Source organism: Cynocephalus volans, chromosome 15, assembly GCF_027409185.1.
Source record: "Cynocephalus volans isolate mCynVol1 chromosome 15, mCynVol1.pri, whole genome shotgun sequence".
Lineage (NCBI taxonomy): Eukaryota > Metazoa > Chordata > Mammalia > Dermoptera > Cynocephalidae > Cynocephalus > Cynocephalus volans.
This window is the reverse complement of record NC_084474.1, coordinates 17,057,515-17,068,482: the sequence shown is the minus strand read 5'-3', so window position 1 is coordinate 17,068,482 and position 10,968 is coordinate 17,057,515. Positions and strand designations below refer to the sequence as shown.

General features: G+C 40.9%; 1 protein-coding gene across 1 annotated transcript in view; it reads left to right on the top strand.

The window, feature by feature from the left end:
• Positions 1–436: 436 nt before the first annotated feature.
• TOX (thymocyte selection associated high mobility group box) overlaps positions 437–10,968 on the top strand; it is a 285,457-nt gene continuing 274,925 nt past the window's right edge. The window contains exon 1 of the mRNA XM_063080055.1: positions 437–538. Within this exon, the coding sequence (XP_062936125.1) occupies positions 437–538 (102 nt within the window). The remainder of the gene's footprint in view (positions 539–10,968) is intronic.

Below are 10,968 nucleotides of genomic sequence, written 5' to 3'. Positions count from 1 at the left end.
GAGTCTCCAATAAAACGCCCAGTACCTAGAGCCCGAGCGCGCGTGCCGGGCGGCGAGGGGCGCGGGAGGCGGGGAGGGGGGGCGGGCGGGGGGACAATGAGCGCATGAAGTTACCTGCCCGGCGGCGGCGGTGGGGCCGAGAGGCGGCGGCGGAGCAGGCTGCGCGCTCGGCGCCGACGGGTGCGCGCCGCGGCTTGGGGGAGAGTTGAGCGCTTTTCCCCCCTCTTTTTTTTTTTTTTTTTTCTTTTTCTTCTTCTTTTTTTTTTTTTTTTTTTCTCTTCTTCTTCTTAAACAAACCACAAACGGATGTGAGGGAAGGAAGGTGTTTCTTTTACTCCTGAGCCCAGACACCTCTCTCTGTTCCGTCTAAGCTTGTTTTGCTGAACACTTTTTTGACAAAAGGAAAAGAAAGGGAGTTGCTTGATGTGAGAGTGAAATGGACGTAAGATTTTATCCGCCTCCAGCCCAGCCCGCCGCTGCGCCCGACGCTCCCTGTCTGGGACCTTCTCCCTGCCTGGACCCCTACTATTGCAACAAGGTGAACGCTCTGCTTTTGTTTCCACCCTGTTCTGGCTGCTGGATCCCGGGAGGGGGGCGGCGGGGCCGGCTCGGCGGACGGGGCCGGCTCGGCGGAGGCCGGTCCCGGGCGCGCTCGGCTCGCAGCCCGCCGCAGCCCTGCGTGCGCTCGGGTAGTAAATATTGTGGAGCAGCTCCGGGGGTTTGCCAGACAGCGCGATTGTGCGGAAAGTGACACGATTTGCTCGGATTCCTTCCTTCCTGCTGCTCGCGACTAAGGATCCCTGCCTAGGTTTGCCGGGGGGCGTTTAAAAAGAAAAGAGAGGGAGAGAGAGAAAACCACGGAATACTTTGGGGGTGTGTCTGGGGTCCGGAACGCAGGCAGAGTAGAATTCAGTTTATTTCCCAGTTTCCCCTTCTCCCTCCTTCCCTCTCCCGGGCAGCGGGGGCTCGCGGCACCGCTTCGCTGCCCGGGATTAGTTGCCAGGGGAGCAGCCGGGAGTCGGGGTGCAGGGACCCGGGAGGCGCCCCCGCCCCCCGCCGGGAAAATTGCTCCACAGCTCTTTTGTTTTCTCAAACCGGTTCGGGCGGCCGAGCCCCGTGTTCAGACGCTGGTCCGCGGGCCAGGTGGCTGCGGGGCAGCCGGGTCACGGTTTGGGGGACAGCTCCTCTTTGGGGGGCGCGCGCTGAAATTGCAAGTTTGTTAGGAGCCAGGCTAGCGTTGTCGCGTTCAAGTCCAAAGCTCCCGCAGTCCGCACGGGGCTGGAACAAGGTCCCAGGCTGGGCTCTACCCGTGGCTCGCTGACCCCGTGCCAGGGCTGGGGACCGGGGCGAGGCGGACCATGCGGGTGACCCGGAGCTGGTGTGCCGGCCGGGGCTGCTACGGAGCTCGGCGTGGCCCGCGAATAGGACGGTGAGGGGGTTACTCTCCCGGCTTCTCAAACTCTCATCCCCGAGAGGGAGGATACAGGGGCCACTGCTGTCCCCGCCTCGGGCTTGTTGGACGTGTCTAAGCAGTCCTGCCGGATGAACACTGGCGGGGAGAGTTGAGTTCTCTGAAACGCGGGGCGGGCCTTTCGGACGTCCAGCTCTCGCTTGGTGCTAAACCCGCATGGTACTCACAGCCTATGCAGGCACTTCCGTGCCCACCCCTCGCTGAATTCCACGGGAAAAATCGTTGGGACTCCCAACACTTGCCTGGTGGCAAGTCGTCACCAAACAGCTTTTTAACCTGATACAGAGGTATTCAGCGCTGTGCATCCTCAGATCTTGGGCTTCCCACCACGCGACCGGCTCAAAGCTCCGAGTCTTGGTCAGTCGGGACACACACGCACACACACACGCACACACACACACACACACACACACACGCAGACAAACACACACACACACACACACACACGCACACACACACAGCTGTGAGTTAAATGAATCACAGACATCACCCCGTGGAAAAGCTTGCTGAAAGGACTGTGCTGTGTGCCAGTGATGTTTAAGCAGGTTGGAAAAGGGGAAAATCTGGTGTGTCGGGCAGGGCAGAAAGGCTTTCCTCCTGCAGGGAGCCCTTTAGCTAGGGGCAAGTTGAAAGGTACGGGGGAACTTTGGCAAGCGCCGAGAAGTTCGCGTTGTAAGTTTCATTATTTGCTGATGACATAGTTCATTTAGTCTAAAATCTGTTTTGCCTTTACATGCAAGTATTGTGTTTGTTACGTTTTATTTTGCTTACAACGTGAATATTATTACTAATAAAAAAATAAAGTAGCAGTTCTATCTTGGAGAGTAGAGACATATTCCACAGTAGTTACCAGAACCAAAAGGTCAAAACCATTTTGGCAATGAAACTGTACAAATCTTATTAAATATATCAGTGCATTTAGGCTCCAAAAGGAAGGTAATGACTTGGATACACATTTCACTTGTCATTCTTGTGATAGTAGGGTCAGATTTAATTTAATAGTTAAATGCTTTGGAAAATCAGGAATTACTCCAACATATTAAATCATTTTCCAATTAAGTGCTTAAATAATTTTAGTGGGCTGTGCTGTGAATTGAATAAATTAATTTAGAAAGTCTTCAGGATTTCTTTACTAGCTCATTGAAGTTCCTTTTAAGTCACCCCAGTATAAGAAGCAAACTGTTCTTTGTAAATGCAAATTAGCCACCCTTTCTATAGACTAGTTGTAAGTCTTCTATTTAACTTATCCAGGGAATAATGGATTTTTAAAAATGCAAAGTCATAGACATGTTACTAATTGTAGAAAAAGACTTCATGTAAATGTTTCTCCAGGGACGCCTTCTCCTGCCCATCTCTCTGTATCAGTCCATCAAATATATTTGTCACTGATCCCTGATTATATTAAATGTACTGAGTAGGTTTCTAGGTACCACAAAGCCCAGGCACTTGTGCTTTCTCCTCCATCATGATGAGCATTGGTACAAAATTTCTGTCCAGCTTCACTATTTAGTCGCTTAGAATGTAGTCAACTAGCATTCATTTTTTGTGTGTGATGATTCAAGTAGATTTGCAGGGGTATGGAAGAAAGGCAGAAGTTTGGAAGAGGTGAAGTAAGAAATCAGTTTCTACATTTATTGAAAAACAAGTTGGATCAGACTTCCCCCAAAGACACAAGACTGCAGAGTAAACCTTGTCTCCTTCAGAGGTGTAATGGATATGTAGTTTATTATAAATAACAGTCACTTTGTCAGATTATTTGTTTTTAATAGGGTGATAAGATCATAAATTACTAATTATCTTTATTTTAAACCTGTCAACACTTTACTATTTAAAGTTGGTGTGCTAAATCCCAGCGGAACCGGTATCTTTCTGTGATTTAGTATCATGCAACTAACTATAGTTTCCCAGTGACGTTTTTTCAATGTCAGAAGAGACCTTAATTGAGAAAATGAATATCCTCTTCCTGAAGCTTTTCTAAACTAAACTGTGACTGTTTCACTGTGCTGACACTTTGCAGCACTGCTGCTCTACAGATTGCCAAAGCACTACTTACATTTTTCAGATAATAAACTCCGTAGGAGGCATTTTGGAAACAGTTTAATCTAGTATTGCTGTATTTATAAGAGCGCATTACATTTTGAACATCTCACTATACAAACTGGCCTCCATTTTCACGTAGCCCATTGCGGGAACAACGCGAATAATGTTGGTGATGGCAAGCGTGTGAGGCGTCTCCTACACAAACAGCCAGAATGGTCGGCATGTTGTGTATATAGGTCAGCCTCTGACATAACAGTGAAGCTCATAGACTGGTCAGAAACGTGTAGGCTGGACTTAAAGAGTGTTCACCTCTTGCAATTTAAGGCATGGTTATATTTCAGGCATTGAAAGATGTGTGCCATAGTGTGGAGTTTCATCTAATTAGACTATTTTAAGTAACATTGTGTCCCTTAATTGAACTGAATGTTACCACAAGAAATCGGATTAAATGAGTTCACAATTGGAGTTCAGTAGTAAAGTATAGTCCTATTTTTTTGTTCTAGTTGAAGATGTCAGCCCATCAGTTTAAATACAGACCTACAGGGTAATAGCAGTTCCTTTCAGTTTCTTAGTGCAGTGTCATTTCTAAAGATTGTTTTCTCTGATTTTATGCTAAAATAGGACAAAGAAGTGGCACTTTTTCATTTTTACAGTGATGTGATGTGTTCAGTTATTGCTCAGTATCTGCCCACATAAGGAGTAGTAATACAATTATGTTATGACATGGCTAATGACAGGGATGCTGACCTCTGCCACCAGTGGGAGGAGAAATAATGAGCTTTACTGTTCTCTGTGGTTGCTTTTGTGGAATCATGTCCCGAATCTTTCTTTGGTTGATTTAAAAGCAGGGAAGTCCAAAACACAAACCCATGCTTAGCACTAGTCATATGCAAAGTAAAGAATACTGGGCATTTGGGATATTGGGCTTTTGTCATTGAAATGGGAAGGGCAGTATATACTCTTTCCATATAAACACAGGAGGAAGGACCCATGTGTGATGAACTCTGCTTGAAAGTGTCAGGGCAAATGTTGGAAGTTTGATAACGTTTGAGAAAAACAAGATTTATTATAGTCTCTGCAAAAGCTCCTTTGAGCTTATTTTCCTATTTAGAGGATATTATGTATTACACTTTAATATGGCAAAACTCATCACTTCTAAAATACAGGATTTGCAAGCACATTAAGATGGAGTCATTATTCCTATTTTGATTAATAAATGTAATAAAAAGGAAGAAGATGGGAGGAGGAGGGCAAGGAAGAAGGGGAGGATTATATGCAATTTAGAGCAGCATGCCTGATTAGTTCTCTGTCTACCTTCATAACTTATAGGACTTTGGGAAATTCATAGTTGACACTTCATACGTCATTTGTATAATTAAAACTCCCCTGGGAGTTTTATTAGCTGGCAACTTCCACAAGTTTTGAGGTCTTTAAATATGTTTTAAATAAATATATAGGGAAGAGAGCATAAACCAAGCAATCATATGAGTTTTGGCCACTAAATCAGATATCACACAAAAACTTCAAAGGCAGCTATTTTGACGTGGTGGGATATTTCAGTGTCACGAATTCCAGTTTTCAATGCCTATGGAAAAAAATTTTTAGTTCTGAGCTTTGGAGGGATCTGATGTTCGTTTTCACAGCATATTCAGTTTAGTATTCTCACAGTTTATCATAAATTTTAAAAGTTACTGAATGATGATATTAGGAGAATTTTGGTGTTTTGCTTAGTGAAAAAAACTAAACTAATTGAAATATCTAATTGAATGCTCATTGTAGATTTATTTTCAATAACGTCATTGCAGAGGGACTAAGAACGAGGGAAAGAAGTAAGACACTTGAAACTGGAAGAAGTAGGGAAATTTCCAAGTTTCACAGTGTTTCCTGGGTATTAAAGTGGGTTTCAAATGTTGGTTTTAGCGTGTGGGCCTATGTCTAGTGGTCACACTTGTTTTGTGACGGGCTCAATTCAAGAGGGATAGCCTGAAACTGGACTTAGAAAAACCTTTGTACTCTGATGTCTCTTCCCTTCTCAGACACTTACCTCACCTTCGGGGTTGTCTTAGCTGCCTGAGTCTCCTTTCTGCTCTCCATCCTCAATACCATCATCAGGTTAACATATCCCTTCTTCCTCCAGTAACGTGACCCTGTTTTCTGGTTAATTGGAGTCCACCAGCTCTTGGGCCCATGTCTACTTTTTAAAACCTTGAATTATGCTCTTCTCCTTTCCTCATCCCCCAACTGAATGAATGAGGTAGAATCATGCAATAAAAGACTAAGAAGACTTAGAGAGGATGCTGAGAGGAAAAATTACCATGGCTGATATTTTTAAACTGTCATAGCCCCCCTCCCATTTTATGCAGCGTGTTTAGAACTTTCTCAGTAAGAAAACTTTGTTCAGACTCCAAAATAGTATGAAGATGGGATTGCGATCTTTAGTGAGCATACAGTAAGTTAGGTGGGTCACGCTTACAGAAATTAACTGGGTTAGCCTGCTTATGCATTCTCATCAGAACATAAATAGGTAACAAAAATGGGAGTAGTTGGTCATGCAGAACTTATCGAACTAATCAGATTTAGATCACTTACCCTACATTTTAACTATCTGAATGTGAATCTCAGGATTTCTCGGAAGGCATAAGGTAGGAGGTTTATCTTATGTCTCAATAAAAATGAAATGTAATTATCATGAGTTGATTAAATGTTATTAATAGTTACATTTTAAAAATATTATCAATTATTGTTTAGAATAAAACATGTTGTATATACCCAAATCCAAGAATTTGAAATTTATACTTTTAGGGGAAAACAAGATGGTGGCACACTGTATTCATTAAATGTTGTAGCCCTGACTATCAATCATAGCTGCAGTTCTTGCCTGCAGGTAGCTTCCAATTCAAGCATCTAAATGCTCAAATACTTCCTTGTTTGTTTAAATGGAATGTTTACAAAAGGTATTAATTATACCAATTTTAAAGATCCTGCCTTTTCCTTTCATTTACTTCCACTTTGGAATTATTGATATATTTTCAACGGAACTTTTTCTTTGGACATGCTCTTTTCAGAATCAGATAGCCTGTGGTCTCCCTTGGTTGATAGTGAATTGTGTTAAATGGACTGTCTGCTAGGAAACTGGAGTGCCAGGATGATACAGCTTACATCTGCCCTAATGAATTTGACAATTTTTTGTTTTAAACCGTGCATGCCAAGTTTCATCCCAAAGAGCAATTTCTCATTAAAAACAGTTGAGTTATAAACTGCTAAAAAATGTGGTTTATAATAGAAGTGCCAACAGACTGTTAATTATAGCAGTTCTGCCATGATACTTTGAGACATGGAATTCACATTAACCTGAATGAGCTTTTCCTAGTTATAACATGTTTCTCCCTGCAGCATTCATTTTGAAAATGGGAACACTATATTGCTATGTGCTTGGTTGTTGATGGTGCAGTAGAAAAGATGAGAGAGAGGGTAATGCCCGAAAGAAACTCTCTTCTCTTTCATCACAGGTGGTACCAGTATTTTCCCAGACCTCTTTTGTTTGACCTATGGCAAGTTTGCCTTATTGGATGAAAAATTTTAAAGTTAACTTTTAAAAGTTATCTTCAAATTTTTATTTTATTCATGAAAAGTCATCATTGGTATATATTTATAGTGCCTAAGATCGTGATACCAGTGTCACTACTAATGCTTTTCTGTTTGTCCATTTTTCACTTGAGAGTTTTAAATGGTTTTGCTTTTTAGCCAAGTATTTATTGTTTTCTATTCCTGAGTTATGTGCTTTTATGAAGCTGTCTTGAAAGGACTCTTAATTAAATGAAGGCCACGGTTGTTTGATAAGAAGCATTGCTGGTGGCCAAGAAAATATAATGTATTTTGAGTTTCCATGTGGACTTACAAGTTGTTTGTATCTGATCCACAGTAATGACAACAATATCAACTTCCACATAAAATGCCTTTTTATTGAAGTTTTTGATGCCACTATCTGGGGGTTACCTACCCAGAGAAATCGGGGTGTGCGTGTGTGTGTGTGTGTGCGTGCGTGCTCGTGCATTTTTGTGTATGTTTGTGTTTGGATGTGTGTGTGTATATTTCTGTGTTTCTTATCATTCTGGATATATTTCTGTCCATAAATGCATGAGAATTTATCCTGAATGGCAGACTCCATCAGTGTGTACAACAGCAGCAACAGAAGAAATCATTATGGTGACTAGTAATGCCTGACCACCACTCCCTGTAAAGAAATGCAGTCATATTTTACAGGAAAAAGACGCTGTTCACAATTCTAGGTCTTTAATAGGACAGGTTATAAGCTAATGAGACTGGCGAACTAGGTCTTTTTGAAGAAAACCATAAGCCATTTTCAAGAAAAGATTCCTTTCTGTTAAGGATTTGAGATAAAAACCTGGTGCACTTCAATCTGTGTTGACTTACTCTGTAGGCAAAATAAACCCAACCGTGAGAAGATCTGATTCGCTCTCCCTCTGTTTCCCATTCTCTTGAGAAGTCTGACTTTGTTCTATGTCTGGTAAAAGTTCTGACACTAAGACCTTTAATCCATCTGTGTCCCAATCTTCTATGCATCCAGTAGAGAAAATAATTTGTATTTGTATCAAGGAAGCCTTATAAGAATTAAGGAGTCAGCAGAGGTAGATTATTATGAAATCCTTTGGTGAAAGAAGTTCAAAAACTCAAAAAAAAAAATGGTAGACCTTAACAAAATACCTTACTCTCACCTCATTTATTCTATTTCTGTTACCCTAGTGGAAAAAATGTGTTTTCAAAAGTTGTACACTGGTGATTCTTTCAGGAAGGGAGTGAAAGAGATAACCTTTCTGGAGGGTCAAAGGTGAATTTGGGAAAATGAGGTGTATGTAGGTACAGTCTGTAATCTCCCTCCTTCAGATATTGATAAGCCCCCCAGGGAGCCTCGTGTTCTCTCTCTCTATTCAGAATCAATGCACCTAACCAGAGATCCGACTGATGGGGGCTGGTGCCTTTTTTGCACTGTAAAAAGATAAGATAAAACTTGAGAATAACTGCTAAAGAGGGAAATGCCCTCTTGTAGTTCCTGACTTCAGGGAAGCAAGCTTGCCTCTCTCTACCTTCCTCTGGTATATGGGTCAGGGATGCAAGATTAATTAACAAATGGGCCAACTGGGTCTAAAGATAGTCCACTCACATTGAAAGAGTATCTTCATGCTGCTCGATTTCTTTAAGTCTTTCAACTCAGTTAAATGGTTAATTTTAAAAATGATGGGTAAAGTGTTATATGCATTGGCGTGTTTTTACCATTGTAAAAACCAGTTCTTCCTTTCTATGCCAGTATGCCTCATCCTAAAATGCCAGTAACAATTGTATAAAGAGAAATGTTAATAATAAAGAGGCAGGATAACCTTTCAACAAAAAGTATATTTTATCATTTGGCAGATGCAGTCATGAACATTAATCATAGAAACCTGCAGATAGTAGAAGCTTAATATCAAAGCTAATGATTTATTTTATGTTAATGACTTTCTGCCAGGGCATAAAAGACTGTTCGTAATGGACTCTCAGTGCTACGTTCAGTTACTAAGGCTAATGGGATAATCTTTCCGCTCCCAAAATTAAGCTTTTTGAAATAAATTATGCTGTTATTTTTCAAGGTAACTCTCAAAAATTTACTGCAAAACTAATCTTTTAAGAACTGCTTAAAGAAATAAAAAGGGAGAAAAATCCCATAGCAGCTTTTCCAGTTCATGAGCAGTTTTACTTAATTAGGGAGAGAAAGTTTGCATGTATGCTAATATCCCTGAACTTGTAATGCTAAATAAATTTAAAGTCAGCCTTCTGTGACACAATCTGCCTTTTGAGAATCAGCTCCTGTAAATATATCCCACAATTGAACATGTTTATCTTGCCCATTACTGGCCAATAATGAGTTGTTTGGTAGTAAAACATTTGGGAAGTTTTAAAAATCATGTTTATAATTAGTTATTACCAACATTATATTTCAATAAGAGATAATTTGCCTACTAAAGTTCACATAATGTGCTAATCATGTCTAGTGGTTAATAAAGGCCTCCTACCTCACTCCCCTGATGGCCATAAAAGGCTATTATATTCATGGCAGCAGTTCAGGTACAGCTGCTGTGTGTTAATAATGCATCATTGTCCCACTAATCAACACAGCAAAGGTCAGCACCCCTAAGCACCTATACCACCTAGTCTCTTTCCAAAATATTTATTAACACCTTACAAACATATCTGTTCATTTTCTTTAGCCTCCAGTCAGTTAATTCCACTCCAAGCTACTTGTGTGATAATGGTTTTGTAACCTAAGCTAGGTTGTAGAAGAGATTAATATATATTCATGCTAATCTTCTCCCATAAACACCTTTCCATTTCCACAGTCATTGACTGAATTAGTGTCAGGTTGTTATAGCCACGAGCCCCTTTATAATTAAGTAGGTGTGTACCAAAGTGAGAATATTTTCAGATTTTACATGTTATTTAAGGAGATGTACAGGAGAAAAACAACTTTTCAATAATAAGAATCATTTAAAGTAAACAGAGCGAATAAATGGGAAGGGATATTTAGAATCTAAACAGAAGTTAATTGGCATTAGTTTATAGACCAGGTACAGTAATGAAGTATTATTTTCTTAATTGTTCTTTTGGCATAGGAAAGCAATAACAGTAAAAGCTTCTTAAGCCATATTTTCTGCACACAAAGAACCTATTCACGTGGGATTTCCATATTGCTGGAAAATTGTGCAAATCAATAAGCCAGCACTTATCTGCATTAAAATTAGGTGGACAACAATTTATAGACATAGGGATAGTGTAGTTTTCTTCATACCCTCAGTTAGTGTTTAAGATAATCCTTGCTTTTGTGTCCTCAGAGAAAAGCCAAAATGTTAAGTGAACAAGATCTCCCTTTCTCATCTTGTATTATTGTCTTCTATTTTCTGTCACACATTTTGATAACCGTGTGTGTGTGTGTGTGTGTGTGTGTGTGTGTGTGTGTGTGTGTTTCCTCTTAGATTTGGGAACCTTAAATGTTTTAAGAGGAGAAAAAGAAATGAAACTCAACTATCTTTCCATCATCAAGAGAAATGCAAAAGGCGAACTAGTGGGAGGAGCTTCTGTTCGTGCAGCACATAATGTACAATGGTACATTTGTCATGCTTTAAATATATAATGCCTACAATAAAATATGTACAGGCGCAGTTGTGATCTGTGAAGTCCTGGCTCCAGTGCCATTGTTTGTAGTCTCTACGGTTGTCATACATTGTTCTTTGCACATCATACCCTTACAGCAGAATTTTACACAATTTCTAGCTTTCAGCCCCGCACCATTTTCATTGCGCAGTGTACATGAGTTTGACAGGGTGTGTTGAGGACAACTCTGGCAAGCAATTGATATTTTGAAGTGGCAAGCGTTTCAGCAGCTGCCTGCTTGTGAAAAAGGAGTG